General features: G+C 35.4%; 1 protein-coding gene and 1 pseudogene across 4 annotated transcripts in view; both read left to right on the top strand.

The window, feature by feature from the left end:
* ZMYM2 (zinc finger MYM-type containing 2) overlaps window positions 1-18,121 on the top strand; it is a 127,182-nt gene that overhangs the window by 84,650 nt on the left and 24,411 nt on the right. For all 4 annotated transcript variants that reach the window (XR_006786397.1, XM_045844733.1, XM_045844732.1 and 1 more), the window contains 5 exons: window positions 128-278; window positions 3,434-3,606; window positions 8,630-8,795; window positions 9,446-9,480; window positions 17,359-17,488. Coding sequence is in view for 3 of the 4 variants with exons in the window: in XM_045844733.1 (XP_045700689.1) it covers window positions 128-278; window positions 3,434-3,606; window positions 8,630-8,795; window positions 9,446-9,480; window positions 17,359-17,488 (655 nt within the window). In the remaining variant the exon portion in view is untranslated. The remainder of the gene's footprint in view (window positions 1-127; window positions 279-3,433; window positions 3,607-8,629; window positions 8,796-9,445; window positions 9,481-17,358; window positions 17,489-18,121) is intronic.
* Window positions 1,171-1,843, top strand: LOC123822652 (annotated as a pseudogene).

Below are 18,121 nucleotides of genomic sequence, written 5' to 3'. Positions count from 1 at the left end.
CCAAGGAAGATAATATTAAGTAGGTACATGATTTAACTTAGTTTCTGTAAATGTGGCTTATTTATTTCTTAAACTTGTTCTCGAGATGGTTGTCTTCTGCTTACCAAGGTTCCCATTGTGCATTTAGAATAAAGTGCATCAATTCTGCAGCAGAACCTGCTCAGACGACTATAAGAAGCTGCATTGCATAGTTACATATTGCGAGTACTGTCAAGAGGAGAAGACTCTTCATGAAACAGTAAATTTCTCTGGCGTTAAGAGACCCTTCTGTAGTGAAGGCAAGTGTACATACAGTGTTGTTCATAACTTATTAATATTTAATACTAATTTTTTTGCCAAAATATTTTCAAACTATATAACTACATATGTGCAGAGGAGCTATACAATGTTAGTGTAGCTGAACATGAAAAATTGAGTTTGCTTTCTGTTGACTTGTTTTATTACATATATTTAATAGACCTTTGAATCTTAGGTGTTATATCTGTAAAAGGTTAGTAATCTGTTTTCCATTTCAGGGAAGTTTTGAGATAAAAAACCCACTATCCTACCATGTCATTTCTAAACATGTGAATTGACGACCTAAAAGTTGACTTTCCAAGCAGACTAGAATTCTTTTCTATTGGATCTATTTTTCTCTTCAGTGAACTGCCTAGTCTTCAGAGGTTTTCAATAGACCAGAAAGAAAATTACCTGTGGCATTCCTGTAATAGGGAGAAATACTCAGGTTTTCAATTTGGGATGCCAGAGAAACACTGACTTTTGTTAGAGTGCATTCTGGAATTCTCTTTCTTCTCATTTACACTTCTGCTCTGGGGCCCGGCAGCAGATTATAGGAATGGACTCTAGTCCTCATTCTAATTGTCCACAGATAGGAACCAGGATTGTCACTATAGGTTTTGGGCTCTTGTGGTTATTATTTTTTTCCCCAAATGTCATATTCTTGCTTGACGTTGGCTTTCACTTTCTACTCTGTCTTTGGCCCCAAACACTGATCTCCCAGCTTTACTGTCTGCTATCCTCATCTATTATTTTTCCGTTAATTTTTTCCCCCTGAATCCACTTTTTCCGTGGATTTCTATTGCTAGTTAGGGGCAAGGAAAAGGTTGGGTTTTTTTTTTGTTTGTTTGTTTGTTTTTTTGGCTGGGAACTACCATCTTCCAGTAATTTGTCAAAATGACTAACACAAAGGGAAAGTTGAGAGGCATGCACTCTGTATTCTTTAGGCCTTTTAGAAAACACGGAGTTGTTCCTTTGGCCACATACACACAAATTTATAAGAAAGGTGATATTGTAGACCTCAAGGGAATGGGCATTATTCAAAAACGAATTCCCCACAAATGTTACTATGGCAAAACTGGAAGTCTATGGGATGTTCAACATTTTGGTGTCTCTGGGCCACACTGGAAGAAGAGTTGTCTTGGACCACACATCAGTTATACAAATACTAACAAAAACTGATGAGCAAAAACAAGAAAAAAGGTTTAAAGTAGATTTACAATTTTGTGTTGGGCTACATGCATCCTACAGGCTGTGGTTTGGACACCCCTGGACAGTGTCACCTGGTATACAGTGGGCATTGTTGTAAACAAGGAAGTGAAGGGCAAGATTCTTGCCAAGAGAATTTAATGTATGTATTGGGTATATTAAGCACTTCAAGAGCTGAGATAGCTTCCTAAAATATGTGAAGGAAAATGATAAAAAAAACAAGGAAGTCAAAGAGGAGGAAGGTATCTGGGTTCGCCTGAAGCGCCAGCCTGCTCCACCCAGAGAAACACATTTTGTGAGAACCGATGGAAAAGAGCCTGAGCTGTTGGAACCCGTTCCCTATGAATTCATGGCATGATAAGTGTGAAAAAATACAAGAACTCTGTACTTTGGGAGAGAAAATGTTAGAAAACCCTAAATGCCAGTAGAGAATGACAGCAATACTAAAAGATTATCAGCTCTTTCAACATTATATGAGTATATTTTACATAGAAGTTTGTGTATGTAAGAAGATACTGCTTATAAAACAAAGCATTCAGTTTTATAGGTTTAATTGGTACATTTCACCTGGTATGAAAGGGTACCATGTTTACTGTTAAGATCACAGCTATAATGAAAAGTGACATAGTGTTTCATTGAAAAAGTTGATTCTTAATTAACTCTTTTTACACCTGAATTTTTGTTCACTGACATTCTTAGTGATTCCTTAATATGAGTGCATTGATGTCAATGGCTAACATACATATCAGTGATCTTGTACCATTTGGATTATGTGGATTTTACTAAAATGAACAGACAAGTACCAGCAAATAGATAATTGATGTTTATTTTAAGAAAATAATTTTCGTTCAGAGGGACTTATTACCACTTTAGGTGCCAGTAAAAGCCTAAAAAAAGGATCTATGTCTCCTTTTCTGTTTAATATATTTTGTGCTTTCTCTAACTGTATCTGGTTATCTGCTGGAACCTGTTAGAAATAATAAAACATATACTACCTGGTCCTTCCATTAAAATCTAGTTAGCAAGTTAAAGCTAATAAAGGTGAAATAATGGAAATGTTTATAAATATAGTTCAGAGTAACAGAAAAGAAGTCATAGATTAATTGCCAAAATACATTATGTATAAAACAATTGCAATTTGAGTTCATGGTTGGTAAAGGTCGTTTAAAAGTAGGTTGATGAGGTCAGAGTTTGTGGAGGAGATGTAACTTGAGCTTGTTGTTAAAGGATGAGTAGATAAGGAGCAGGAAGTCAGTTTTAAGAGGCACAGCATGAGTAAAAGTATGGAAAGTTATTTAATCCTCATAGAGATAATATAGGGAGTAAATAAAATAGATACCTAAAAAAATTAAGGTGATGCATTTACATAGTAGGTAAAAAAATATTCTGAAGAAATAGAATGACAAAATGTTTTCTGTCTACACGTAAATAAACCAGTTTTACTTGCCTGAAGGTCCATGTAGGGTGGCAGAGACAAATAAGACTAGAAAATCTGTCTAAAATGCGTACTTAGCTGAATTATATCTTTAAGTTTGCTTTTTGAGTGAAAGTGTTAATGCCATAAGTCTCATCTTTCACTCTCAAGAATCTACATCATTTTATTTATTAAAATGCTAATTTGTGGTGTGTTTATAATACCTAAGCAAGGTTATATTTAAATAGAGCCAATAAAACAGTGCTGAGACATTATCAGATTTGAGCGTTTTAGAACACTAATTGTTTGAACCTATATGGTATCCAATATAATATTCCATGTCTTGTTCGAATTTTTACAGATTGGTGTTGATCACAGTAGATTTCATAGTTTTGATCAGGAGAGAAAGAGGACTTTATATGTGAATGTATAGACAGTTTCTAAAGCTTATGATCTATTTGCCATAAATTCTCACCCCAAAAGTAGCTTTTGGTGTGTTTTTTTGTTTCAGTATTAAAACCTTTTATTTTTCAGGCTGCAAACTATTATACAAACAGGATTTTGCAAGACGCTTAGGATTGAGATGTGTTACTTGTAACTACTGCTCTCAACTATGTAAGAAGGGAGCAACTAAAGAACTGGATGGTGTTGTGAGAGATTTCTGTAGTGAGGACTGCTGTAAAAAATTTCAGGATTGGTACTACAAGGCAAGTAACTCAAAATCTTTATTAAAATCACTGCTTTAACCAGTCTTTAAAAAAACATTGTAGTTATTGCCATTTTGGTTCTGGTAGCTTACTTATTTTTAAAAAGTACACACTTTGGACTTAGCCCAGATTATACAGTTCATTAAAATTTTTGTCATTTTAGCTTGTTCTTCATAACTTGAAATGATTTTTTTACCCAAAACTAGGCTATGCCTGTATTTTCAGCAGTGTAGCTTAACAAAATGGATTATTTCTCTAAAATTTGTTGCCTTTATTTCACTAAATACAATAGAAATATTTTTGATGACTACTTAGTCAGTGTTGAACATTATTAGGTAATTGTTTTGGATACTTAAGGTGTATCATTTTTGCCTTTTTAGTTCTGATCTTTGGAGAGTTTCAAATCGAAAGTGTGCCTATATGAATCAATAGAGACTAAAAAACATTTAATTTGAAACTGTAAATGTGTGTGTGTTTCATTAAAATCTGTGTCTTAAAAAGTTAAGACAAATCCCCTTTGGTGCATTACATTGACTTCTTTCTGGATAAGTAAATGAGTGTAAATTGGTGCTTTGGTTTGTCAGGTATCACCCAGGAACATTGATTTCTTGTCCTTAACATGGAAAGCTATCTCCGTGTAAAAATTTTCATTACGGATATAGTTCTGAAGCATGTGAAAACAGATGTCATCCTAACTTCAATATTGCAAAATACTACCAGAGAAACAAACAGTGAAATGGTTAAAGTATGTAGACTATTATTTAGTTCATTTAATGAAAGTGAGTAGTGTTGAAATGACATGAAGACTTGTAGGAATTTTTGGTGAAGTTCTTGAATATCTAAAGCTCAAAATATTAACTAACATTTTTTAAATAAAAAGAGGAGAAGATAACTTTCCAATTTGTCAGAGATTGTTGAGGCTAAGAGTTACGGCACACTTCTTTTTATATATATATATATATATATATATAAAAGATTTTATTTATTTATTTTTTAGAGAGAGGGGAAGGGAAGGAGGAGAGGAGAGAAACATCAATGTGTTGGTTGCCCCTTGCATGCCCCCAGCTGGGCCCTTGGCCTGCAACCGAGGTGTGTGCCCTGACTGGGAATTGAACTGGCAACCCTTTGGTTTGCAGGCCCGCGCTCATTCCACTGAACTACACCAGCCAGGGCCAGTTTTGGTACACTTTTTAAGTTACTTCACTACTTTACTGTTGCTTGTGATTAAAGGTTCAAATTTTAGGACAGGCATAATGACATCCTCTAACATGCATTCCTTTTAGTCTAAATCCATGTCCTGTTCTGTGGTAGACAGTAGCAATTTTGAGAAATCACTCAGAAAATGTTACTTCAATGGCTGAATTTTAAGTGCTCAATTTTAGTAAGTGCTCCATTTTAGTTTAGTGCACACAAGATAGCTTCTTCTCCACTAATTAGGTTTTATTTTTGAAAATTTGTTTTGGATAATCTCAGCCAGTAAAGGTATTTAGTGATTACATATGTGGAAATTCTACTTTACTCTATCTGTTACCTTTTTCATAATTTATTGTATAGTTTGAGACAGAATTGTTAATGTCTGATAATGATTTCCTGTCATTTTATTTTATAAATTTCTGCTTCATTGTGTAATTCTGAATCAAAACTTTTATTTCTTAAAATAATATTCTTGGAGGATTTTGCTTTTTTTTCACAGCAAACAATGCATTTCCCTATTTGACTTCTTTCTTTGAATAAATTCTTCTTATTTTCTTTCTTTTTCTTTTTTTAAATATTGTCACCCGAGGACATGCTCATTGATTTTAGAGAGAGGGCAAGAAACATCGATCAGTTTCCTCATATACGCCCCAACTGGGAACTGAACCCACAACCTAGGCATGTGCCCTGACGTGTAATCAAACCTGAGACCTTTCAGTTTACAGGATGGTGCTCCAACCAGCTGAGCCACATTGGCTAGGGCTTTGTATTTTCTTTTGTAATTCCTGTCACTTAATGCTTTGCATAGTAACCAATCACCTACTCTTTTATCACTGCATTTAAAAAAATGAATCACTCTGTTATATTCAGAAAGATATGTTGGGGAATCATAAAGAATTTCTTTTGAAAATGACTATAAAGTCCCCGATTTCATTTATGTTCATGATTTCCTCTCCCTGACTCCCTACAAAACTAGGTCTGATTGGTGTAATGGGGAACAGTGGATATATATGTATCAACCAAAAATGAGGAGTTGAAACTGTCCGATTAATGTAAAGTTACAGGTATTACATCAGTATAGTATAAGCTGAATGTTTTGTTAATTATTGAAGAAGCGATTTTTAAGAGTTTAGTTACTACTTGACTATTATTGACTGTTCCCCCTGCCCCCAAATATATGACTGTACCCCCCCCAAATATATAGTCCCTGATGTTCCACAGTGACAGGAAGACCACTGAGTAGATAGGATACTTTAAAAAAGTATTTTTTAAACCAGAAACTTAGCCACACTTTGTGCTATAGAAATGTTAAGCTTTCTTAAGAGTTCTGTTGTGGTTGGGAGTGGTGTTGGTAAGGAACAAAAAAGGAAGTTTACAACTTTAAATTTTTGATTATGGCATTGAAGCCTTAGTTAGTATAGAGTTCTGTTATTTTGTCCTGAAAAAATATATATCTATTTTATTTTCATGTACAAATCGGCATTAATTTTCTCCTTTTTCTTCGGATAGAGGGAAATCATCTGAATTTGTTTTGAACCTTCCAGAAGAAAGGAGCTTCAAGTATTGTTACTATAAAATCCAAATGTCTATAATTAATAAAATACTGAAGTGATTTCATTGTTCAGATTCTTTGGGTGGAATGTTCTTGGTTTTATGCCTCTGGCCTTCTAAATTATTATGTGAATGGTAATACTACTATGTACTAAGAGTCAGCCAAGTACTTGGAGTGATTTGAATAAGTTTTATACAAATTCATTTGGGTTTTAGATGTTACATTGAGAAACTTGTCGCAGCATTTTACTTACTAGAATTTTGATTCTCTGGTTATTTGTATTAACTCATTTTGTCTTTCTATTGTCTTTATAATCTGGTGGATAGTCTACTTTGAATCCTGTCTCTGCATTTTTAATATTTGGCCTCAGACAAATTACTTTTCTGACACTGACCTTGGTTTTCAGTACTGTTGTAAGGATTACAGAGAGTATATCATGTTCTGGCCTTTTATTTTTTAGGTTCTCAATGAATGAGGTAGTCTGCTACAACTTCACTTTTATCATGTTCTTGCACTGTTTAGACTCAATGAATAGAATATTATGCTTTTAGTTTTCCTCCTTTGTCTTTTCTTTGAGTATAAAATATAAAAATAGGTAAAAAAATGAAGTCTGAAATACTTGAATTGTTACTTTAAAGAATAGTCTTTGGCTGTGAGAATTTTACATAGGGACATTTTTTTTTTTAATTGGGAATATGACCTAGTTGATATAAAGTGCTAATGTTACTGAGATTACCACATAACATTACCAGCATTATTAAAAATTTTATTTAAAGATTGTTTTTATTTATTTTTAGAGAGGGGGAAGGGAGAGAGAAGGGGAGAGAAACTACGATGTGTGGTTCCCCTCATGCGCCCTGGCTGGCAACCCAGGAGTGTGTCCTGACTGGGAATCGAACCAGCGACCCTTTGCTTTGCAGTCTGGCACTCAGTTCACTAAGCCACACCAGCTAGGGCAGCATTATTAAATTTGAACTCTCAAGTTTTGGGACTAGAGATGTGATAATGGCATCACTGAATAGTCATAATTTATATTATAAATCTTCCTTCATTTAACATTTACTCAGCAGGAGAAATATCTGACCTGGAGAAAAAAAAGAACCTGTGTTCTAACTTTAGGGTATGTGTGTTATATAACACCTGTTTACCAACACAATCGTTTGTTATATTCCTGACTAGGAATTTTGATGTGGTATTTATTCATATAACTCCTGTTGAGACATAAAGCAAGAAGTTTCAAAACCCACAGTATAAAACTCTAAGTAAATTAGGGTACTGAAGAAAAGCTACAGCTATGATTATTATGATCTACAAAATGCTTAATATTTTTATCAAAATGTCTTAAGTAGTTTAAACTAAAGGGTGATTTAAAAAATTATAGTAATTTCTACTCTTAACTAGATCAGAAATTAAGAAATTTCTTAATTGTGGAATAAGTATTTGAAATTAATCATTTTTATCTGTGGTTTACTCACTGATCAAGATTTAAGAAAAAGTGAAAATGGGCAAAATCTAGGTCAAATGGGATCTCTAAAAAAATAAAAATCTGTCTCTAGATTATTGATTCCCCATCATAAAGTATAACTTTTTATGTATCAATTTTAGTTGGTTTTATTTTGCATATTAAATCATAGACCAGTTAGGGGTGATTGTTTTCCTAGCTGTAGGTCAAATTAGTTGTCTTAAAATATAATTGTTTTTAATGAAACAGTGTTTTAAAACGTGAACATGACGTTGTCATTAAAATTAAATCAGTGCATAGAGCTTTTCAAATTTATCTTGTCAATTATTCTGGTCTTGTACAACTTCTTTAAATTGATTTATTATGAACTACCAGTGAAGCCTGGGAAATCTCTTCATTAATCAGAGATTTCAATGTAATATAATTGCAGGAGGCTTCTACCAGTATATCATTATGGCCCTCAGAATTATTTTAAAATATTAAAATATATTATACCAGTTAGTTTACCAGTGTTTACTTTTTTTATCATATCTTTGTAATGCAGGTCTTTGACTTCTGATAAGTATAGAAAGGGATTTTGACAATTTGGAAAATGGCTATATTTCTTTCACTTTCATTTTGGATTTTACTGCATATTTATGATTTATATTATAATTTAATTTTTTTTATCAGACATTATTTTATCACATTTGGCAATAATTAATGACAAAATTTGAGAAATTTTTTTAATCTAACATATCTGACTTTTTAAATCTTGTAATTCAGATCTCTGGTCTCCCTCCCCCCCCCCCCCCTTTTTTTTTTTCCAAATTAAGGCTGCAAGGTGTGACTGTTGTAAATCTCAAGGAACTCTTAAAGAGCGTGTGCAATGGCGTGGGGAAATGAAGCATTTTTGTGACCAGCATTGCTTATTGCGCTTCTACTGCCAGCAGAATGAGCCCAACATGACAACTCAGAAAGGACCTGAAAACTTGAATTATGGTACGTCATTACTTAGGGAGCAGTTTGAAAAAACGGGTATAGCAGTCTTTAGTTTCTTAGATCTGAATTCAAAGTATGATAATGAATAGTTGACTTTGGAGATAGTTGAACAGCAACTTCCATATTTCTTTGGGTGCAGGTGCCCAGTATGATGTTTCTATAGATATGTTGCTTTTTGTTTTATTTTCTTTCAAAAATTTAATGCTGGTTTAAGAACTAGAATCTAGTTGGGATTGGAAAGAAGCTAAACAGAATTATAACAAAAATATGAAAAGATTCAGCTTCTTATTTTGTGTCTCCTACAGTTTTAAATGAAAACCATTTTCAGCAAATTGTATGTGCCTGTGGGTAGTTGGAAGGAACAACAAAAGCCCTTAAGGAGCTGTAACTCACTTAAGGGTTAAATCTAGAAGGTGCTATTACCCCTAATACTGTGTGTATGTGTTTTGAGGGGACACAGTATTAACTTCACTTATTTAGCTCTGTATTTCAGGTCTCAGATTTGATATTCATTACTTAAAATGGCTTAAAATATTTTCTTTAGTAATTATTTTAAAACATTAAAATTTAATGACAAATGCAGACTTAGAAAATTCTGAAGAAAGTGATATTTGTTTCTTTTTAAATTTGCTTATGTTTTTATTTTTTAGATCATGGTTGCCAGACATCCCGAACCAAAATGATGGTAGGTATTGCTTAAGTAAAGTGTTAAACATTTATTTTTACAATGTGGGGATATAAAAACTAAATAATCAGTTAAATCTGATTATAATAATAATAAGAGATTTTTTACTTTGTTCTGTTGAGATGAAGTGTTCAACTGAATTACTTGATATTAAACAAGTACTTTCATACCATCTAAGGAAGATAAAAGTGAATAATTATGGCTTCTCCCCACCTTGTATATTTGAGTCGAAGCACCCATAATAGTTGCATCTGTAAGGCCAGTAGCAAAAGGTGTTTGAAATGATTCCCTCTGTGTCTGTTCCTGGCAGCTGTGAGAAACTTTCTAAACAGTTAAGTAGAAGGTAGACTGGGATGAAGAGGAAGAGGAATGATAATTTGCAAAGGGCATGCATATTTGGTAAAACTGTTTATTGGGGCCAAGTTTAACGGAGCCTGTGGTGGAATCTTAGGACATGGGGGTGAAAGGATGGGCTGGGTCTGATTATTAATGGCTTTGAGCACTTTATTTCTGAAATAAGGGTCTTGGGAGTTTTTAAATTTGAGAAATACTTTCATAGTGTATTCTTCCTTTGGGTTTTTTTCCCCCAATACATCTTTTATGTTAGCATTCTAAGACTTCTGTAGGTTGATGCCATGAATTGAGAAGGAGCAATATTTTGCCACACCGAGGAGCAGTGAGTCTGCCCTGTCCATTGCTGATTCTAGCAGTAATCGCTGGGGTTTCAGTACTGGAATTGCTGGCATCTTTAGCCAAGAGAATTTCTATAGGAAGTCATTTATTGGCATCACAGTAAGTGTCTGGGCTAGTTCTTTTTCTGGTAAGAAGGACTAAGTCTGGCTATACATTAGAATCACCTGGGGAGTTTTCAAAACCTTCTAATGTTTGGGCCTCAACTCAGAGATTCTGTGTTTTTGAAAAATTATTCAAGTGATTTTAATATGTAACCACAGCTTAAGATCACTGATACTGACACAGAAACATGGATGTTTTTAAAGTATTGTACCCGTTGATATTAATAGTTGACAGAATTCTAAAAAAGTAAGAATGCCTTTTCCTGTGGGAATACACTTTTGTCAGGTAACTCAGAAATACATCAAAGTATTCAGTTGAATAATCTGATTTTATTATATTAAAAATAGTTCACTTATTTATTTTTAGAGAGAGGAGAAGGGACAAGAAAGAGAGGGAGAGAAACATCAATGTGTGGTAACCTCTCCCACATGCCCTACTGGGGAGTTGGCCTGCAACCCGAGCATGTGCCATGACTGGGAATTGAACTGGTGATCTTTTGGTTCATGGTCCACACTCATTCCACTGAACCACACCAGCCAGGACATGAATCACCTGATTTTAATACCATGCATTTTGATTTATGCCAGGGAACATAAAGAGATCACTCCCTGTTCTGTTATCTTTGTGCAGCTATCAAGCAACTTGCCAACCTTGTTTCATATATGTAAGCTTTTGATCAAAGCTTCAGGAAACTCTACCAGCACTTGAACCCTATTATGTGACAGACAGAGGAGCATTACCGGTCGGGGAGGATAAATCAGTAAAGTCCTCTCCCATCTTTTCCTCCTTGTAAGCTTTTGGAATCTTTTACTTCTACACCCATACATTTCAAATGTTGAGAGCTTAGTTTATATAGTTTTGAACAGGTCACTTCACTGCTTTGTATGAATTTTTTTTTTTGTAAAATGGGGATGAAGATAGTATCTGCCTGGGGGATTATCACATAGTAAGTTCTAAACACCTCACAAAGGCAGAGAGTCTGGTAGTTAAGAACAGAGGCTTTTTCTTAACTTCTGATCTCTTTCATTAGGGCATTAATCCTATCCATGGAGGCTCTGCTCCTATGACCAATCATTGCCTAAAGGCCACATCTTTAAATACCATCACCTGGGGGATTAGATTTTATCATGAATTTTAGGGAGACACAAACATTGTAACACATTGTCCTTGGCATATAGCAAATACTCAACAGATGGTAGCTTTTATTATTAAATTTTCTCTTTTTTTTGGATTTAATCTTTAATGTATTTTTTTTCCATTACCATTTAGTTCCCTTATGTACTCCATATTATTAAACTTATATAATGGGTCCCTCAGTATTCATTATAAATGGGTATAGATCTGCTTATTGACTAGCAGAAGAGTAAGCAGCCTTATCAAATGTAGGCTTTTACCAGGTGGCATAGTTTCATCATCATGATGTAACATTGACAGAATGATAGGAGTAATCTAGCATTAAGACTCGAGCTTAATACTCTAGCATTAAGAACAAGGGGTATAACATCAAAGATGGGGATGCTAAAGTATTTTCAGTTCAGACCAAGGTTACCCAAGTGCTAGTAGGGATCTAGTAGATACTCAGTAACTGTTTGCTAAATTATTCCCAGTTTACAGTTGAGGAAGCTGAGACACAAGAGATTGATACTACGCAGCAGTAGTGTTATATAACCAAGTTCCCTAGCCCCTGTTCAAAACTCTGTGTTACAGCTGATTAATTATGTGGTTTGAAATCCTGAGGAACCTAGAATAAGCTCATACTGGTACCAGTCCCCTTGGCCATATATATTATTTGTAACTTGTGAGGTATCTATCATAAACAGTTTTTTACTTATTCCCTTCTAGACTTTTAAATATGCACAAGTAAACATGTTAAACATTAAGTGCTTTATTTAAGTTCTGTTGATTTTCATTGTTCCTATTTGCAAATTTGTTTACTCTCTAAATTTATTTGTAACCCTACATCAGTACCCATGGCACTTTCGAGGTCACTTTGCAAACATATGAAGAGTAGTGAAAAATGTGAATCATTTGAGGCATGTTCTCCTCCAGGTTGACAAGGGGAGGCTTTGCCTTCTTGTCTAGTTAATGCCACAGTACACAGATGTCCTTTTCACAGTCTGATTAGTGCACGTTTTTCATCTTTTTGTCCCTTTTTTTTTGTGATTTTGCTGTTTAAAAGATCCTTTAAGCCTAATGCTGAAGTGCTGTCTATTGGTCTTATGTACCCAAAATCTTTTATGTGCCTTATGGAAGAGATACATGTGTTCTTGGTTGAACTCCATTCAGTTGGCTGTGAGTTCAGTGTTCATGCATGAGCAATATAGTACACCCAAGAAAGGAACAAGACATTCACCAGTCTGTATAGGATGACATCTCCAAGTGCTGAAGTCAAGTATATAGTGTGTGGTGAAGCTGTGGAAGAGTTGGAGTATTGATGACTTATGGATTCATGAGCTTACACCTAATTTTAAAAGCTTAGTGAACAGTACTGTTGTGAGACTTTGGCTCACATGTTACCCAGGGCAAGAAGAAGTTAACTTCGTCCTGCCTAGTGTTCTCTGGCTTACACATTTTAAGGCAATGTGGTATGAAAACTGTTAAACTGGCAGACAAGGTGGGTTTTGCGGTTCAGGGTGCAATGGGAGAAGACTTGTTATTTGTTTATGCAGGAAAAGGATTATGTGGACAAGGGTATTTCAACAATGCTAAGACTTGGTTGTCTTTTTACAGGGTCTTTGGCAAATGAACTATATAATACAAGTGGTCTCCAAATCCCCTGACTTTTAAATCATTCTGAGACTACACAACTGTGCTATTGTGTGCCAATGCCAAGGGTAATTTTAAGCATAAATTTCCTCTCGGTGTATAGAACTCATACACAGTCCATAAGCACTTAAAGAGGAAAAGCTGAATTGTCTGCAGATCACTGGAGGTGGGACAAAAAAGCATGAAATGTTGCCTGGGTATCTGGGATTAGTTCTACCAACTGCTTTATCCTAGAGGTTGAACACTATACTCAAAATAAAAACCTTGCTTTCAAAGTTTTATTATTTGTTGCCAAGAAGAGCTCAGAAATGTTCATCTCACTGTAGTTCTTTTTATGTCCCCCAAACACTGTGTCTTATCCAACCTCTTGATCAGGTCATGTTGAAAGCCTTCAAGGGTTACTCATAAGAGCTTACAAGGCTCTCAACACCAACATGGAAAACACCATGATGGTATTCTGGAACTCACTCATAGTATGTGACATTATTGATTGTGTTAACACAGCCCAGGACAGCATCAGCAGGCTTTTTGAATAACCATTAGGAAATGTTTGACCAGACTCTATGTAAGAAATTTCAAAGTCTTCGAAGGTATTACAGAAAATTAAAAAAAAACAAAACTGTTAAAAACAATACCTATCATTCGTGAATAAATGGAGAAAGCTTTGGGGACATGAAAGATGATGATGTGACGGAAGGTTTGGCAGAGAATGCACGAGCCCACTAATGACCTGGACAAGATAGAAAAACAAGGCATCAGACTCAGTGATGAAATTAGCTTAAGACGCCCTGGCTGGCATAGCTCAGTAGATTGAGTGTGGGCTGCAAACCAAAGCATTGCAGGTTCAATTCCCAGTCAGGGCACATGCCTGGGTTGCAGGCCACAGCCCCCAGCAACCGCACATTGATGTTTCCCCCTCTCTCTCTCTCTCTCTCTCTCTCTCTCTCTCTCTCTCTCTCTCTCTCTCTCTCTCTCTCTCTCTCTCTCTCTCTCTCTCTCTCTCTCTCTCTCTCCCTCCCTCCTTCCCCCCCTCCCCCCCTTTCTCCCTCCCTTCCCTCTCTAAAAATAAATAAATAAAATCTTTTAAAAAAAGTTAGCTTAAGATTCCCAAGAATTTCCCTCCAACAGCAGCCAAAATACTGGAGTGGAATTTTGCCTTGGAAAAGTTGTCAGTGACATGGAGGCATGTGGCCCTATGCTTGAGCAAAGCCTTCAAGTCAAGCACCACTGTGTGTGCACCTTACATCAAAATGCTCAAAAGACGTGAGGTGAAAAGCCCAGCAGACAAAGCTTACATAATTTTTGAACTCATTTTGGGAGGGAAATTTGCTAATATTCAGCAAGTTGCAGGAGCCCAACTTTTGAGGTACAGCTGCCAGATGTCACTATGCCACTCTCATTGATGTCTTTCTTGTCTACAGAATAAGCTCCATTACATCTTCCTTGGTGTCCATGGGTATGCCAAGGTCAAGAAGTCTCACCCCACAGTGTACTTGCCTGGTGTACATCCTGCAGCTCTGCCAACAGTTGAGGCACTAATGTTCTTACAGAAGTTTGAGTGCTAAGTCTGTTCAGGACCTGATTTGCATCACTGACATATGTGTTCACAGTATTGGGTATAAGTACTGTGCATTATGTGTGTACTGTATACGTACATGTCTGAGTGGAACACATTATACAAAGTGTTGTGATCATATTATAAAGAAATGCTGCCTATCATTATTGTAAGGAATATGTATTAAATAAAGTGTTTCAACAGAAACGAGGTTATGTATTGATTTATTAATGAAAGTATTGTGACCAGAGGCTGGCAGGAACCTATCCTTGGATTTCCTTCTATTTATTTTTTATTGACTTTAGAGGGAGGGAGACAGTAAGGGAAGGGTGGGTAGAGAGAGACATTGATGTGAGGGAGAAACATTGATTGGTTGTCTCCCACACACGCCCCAAATGGGGATAGAACCTGCAGCTTAGGTATGTGGCCTGAACAGGAACTGAACTTATGACATTTTGGTACACTAGGTGACCCTCCAGCCAACTGAGCCATACAGGCTAGGGTTCTATTTCCTTTTAGAGCAACTGTTCATTGCTCACAGTGACTATGTAGAACAGAACTAGTAGAACAGAACTAGCCAAGTAATGGTAACTGAGTGTGTTAGTATTCTGTCAGTTTTTCTCGTGTCAGTAGGTGGTATGGGGAGCACCTTATCTGCAGTCCCTTTTGTACAGAGCTTCGACTTGTTAGGTTTTGTGTGTGTGTTCTTTTTCTCAATTGCAAATAATGTTACTCTGAACTTACTTTATCTGAGAGACTATAAGTTTCTAAAATTACAATTGCTGGGACATGGGTAGTGCACAACTTAAAATTTAGTAATATTTTTGGTAATTTTTTTCATCATTTTTATCTTTCCAAAGTTAGTACCATATATAAGCTGTTTATACAGAGTATTGCATAGCCATACTAACTGCAAGAACTTATTTATTCCTCAAATAAATGTGGGAGTCAAATTATTTTAAAAGTTCAGGTTCATAACCTTGCTTTTGTACTTAAAAGTGAGAATTGCATTTTGTTTTTAAAAGGTATGCTGATGGTATACTTTGAAGGTAACACAAATCTGTATAAGGACCAGTTACTATTGCTTTGCTAATACTCAGGACAGATTTGTTCTATACTAACTGATTCTGTCAGATTAGGATGTGATAATATAATATTTTTAAATATATATATTTTATTATGTTATTGCAGTTCTAATTTTTCCCGTTGTCCCCCTCCTCTTGGTACCCCCATACTCTCCGCTAGTTCACCCATTCCTTCATGTCCATGGGTTCTTTGGCTTCTCCATTTCCTATACCATTCTTGACATCCTTCTGTCAATTTTGTTCTTAATCCTTTCATCTTTTCCCTCATTCTCCTCTTTTCCCCTTCAAGTGATTTCCATATCTGTCCTTCTATTCATGTTCTAGTTGCTTGTTTAGTTTGTTTTTTCAGATTCATTTGTTCAAAGATGTGAATTTGTTGCCATTTTAATGTTCATAGTTTTGATTTTCTTTTTCTTAAACAAGTCCTGTTAACATTTCATGTAATAATGACTTGGTGATGATCAACTCCTTTAGCTTGATCTTCTTGTCTGGGAAGTACTTTATCTGCCCTTCCATTCTAAATGATAGCTTTGCTGGATAGAGCAATCTTGGTTGCAGGTCCTTGCTTTTCAACAGTTTGAATACTTCTTGCTAGTCCCTTCTTGCCTGTAAGGTTTCTTTTGAGAAATCAACTGATAGTCTTATGGGAACTCCTTTGTAGATAAGTCTATGTTTTTCTCTCGATGCTGTTAAGATTCTCTTTATCTTTAACCTTGGCAGTTTAATTAAAATGTGTCTTGGTGTGGTCCTGTTTGGGTCCATTTTATTTGGGATTCTCTGTGCCTCCTGGACTTTTATGTCTATTTCCTTCACCAAATTAGGGAAGTTTTCCTTTATTGTTTTTTTTTTTAAATAAATTTTCAATTTCTTGCTCTTCCTCTACTTCTGGCACCTGTGTGATTCAGATGTTGGAATGTTTGAAGTTGTCCCAGAGGTTACCTCTCATTTTTTTTCAGTTGTTTCTTCATACTGTTCCGGTTGAATGTTTATTTCTTCCTTCTGTTCCAAATTGTTAATTCGAGTCCTAGTTTCCTTCCCTTCACTGTTGGTTCCCTGTAGATTTTTTTTTTTTTAATTTCACTTAACATAACCATCACTTCTGCTTGGTGGTTCCACTTATGCTGTTGCCATACTCAGTGAGTTCTTTGAATGTCTTGATCACTGTTGTTTTGAACTCTGCATCTGATAGGTTGGTTATTTCCATTTTGTTTAATTCTCTTTTGGGGAGTTTTGATCTGTTCTTTCATTTGGGTTATATTTCTGTGTCTCCTCAACTTGGCAGCCTCCCTATCTTTGTTTCTGTGTATTAGGTAGAACTGCTTTGACTTCCTGTCTTAGTAGCATGGCCTGTTGTAGAAGAGTGTACCCCATCTAGATGAATGTGGCTTCTTTAAGTCCTTGCTTGTCAGACTTCTATACAGGTTGATTTTCAACGATGTTCTGGGTTATATTTGTTTTATGTCTAGTTGTAATTTTTTCTGTAGTTGTGCGAAGAGGTGAAGTTTGTTTACCTAATTCCTCCATCCTGACCAGAAGTCCTAAACATGATATTAATAGTACAATTTGGTTATACTCATACTGTGTTCCCTCCACAGCTTTAGAAACCACGTAATCATTCCTGCCAGGAAGTAATAAAAATCAGAGGTAAAAATAAAGTGTTTCTTTGCTTCTCTCTAGGGTTCAGCACCACCCCCCTCTCCAACACCTAACAAAGAGATGAAGAACAAAGCAGTTCTTTGCAAACCTTTAACAATGACAAAAGCTACTTACTGTAAACCTCACATGCAGACCAAATCTTGTCAGACAGGTAAGTTTGGGGAATTTGACTTATATACTTTCCTGTACTTATACCTCACTTCATGAAATTCATGGTTTTCTCAAGTAATAGTATACAGATTGTTAGTCACCTTGTCATTTTCTGTTGATTTTGCCTAAGTTTAGACATCACTTAGAGATATATATCTCAAAGACTTATATATAGCATATTATTTATAATCATTGATGAAAATTAATTTCTTATTAAAGGTCTAGGATACAAATCAATGTAATTGGTGAAATAATGCTGTGGCAAAACTTTTATTGGGGCTAAGACAGTTCTCCCTTGGAACAGCATCTCTGAGTTGGTTTGTAATAATAGCAATGCTGTTTCCTTCTCAGAATGAGATGAAATAAATATATATTTTCACCAAATGTAAATTATAGCTGTATTCTAATTGTTAGATTAAATAAATCTTTTTGTGGGGAGGTGAGAGAGAATCCGTAGGGTGTCAGGAACTATGTAATATTTTTAAAGGATTTTTTCATTCTACTAAAGGAGTGCTTAAATTCTATTCTGTCTATAAGCAGAACAGCTTCTTCACTCAGTTTTGTTGTTTTTAAGTTACCTAATTTTGTGAAAAGTGGGAATTTATTTTAAATGGATACCGAGGCACTTAAGCTC

Source organism: Phyllostomus hastatus, unplaced genomic scaffold (genome assembly GCF_019186645.2).
Source record: "Phyllostomus hastatus isolate PE091 unplaced genomic scaffold, TTU_PhHast_1.1 phas_contig_41, whole genome shotgun sequence".
NCBI classification, from domain to species: Eukaryota; Metazoa; Chordata; class Mammalia; order Chiroptera; family Phyllostomidae; genus Phyllostomus; species Phyllostomus hastatus.
This window is presented reverse-complemented; position numbering and strand designations above follow the sequence as displayed.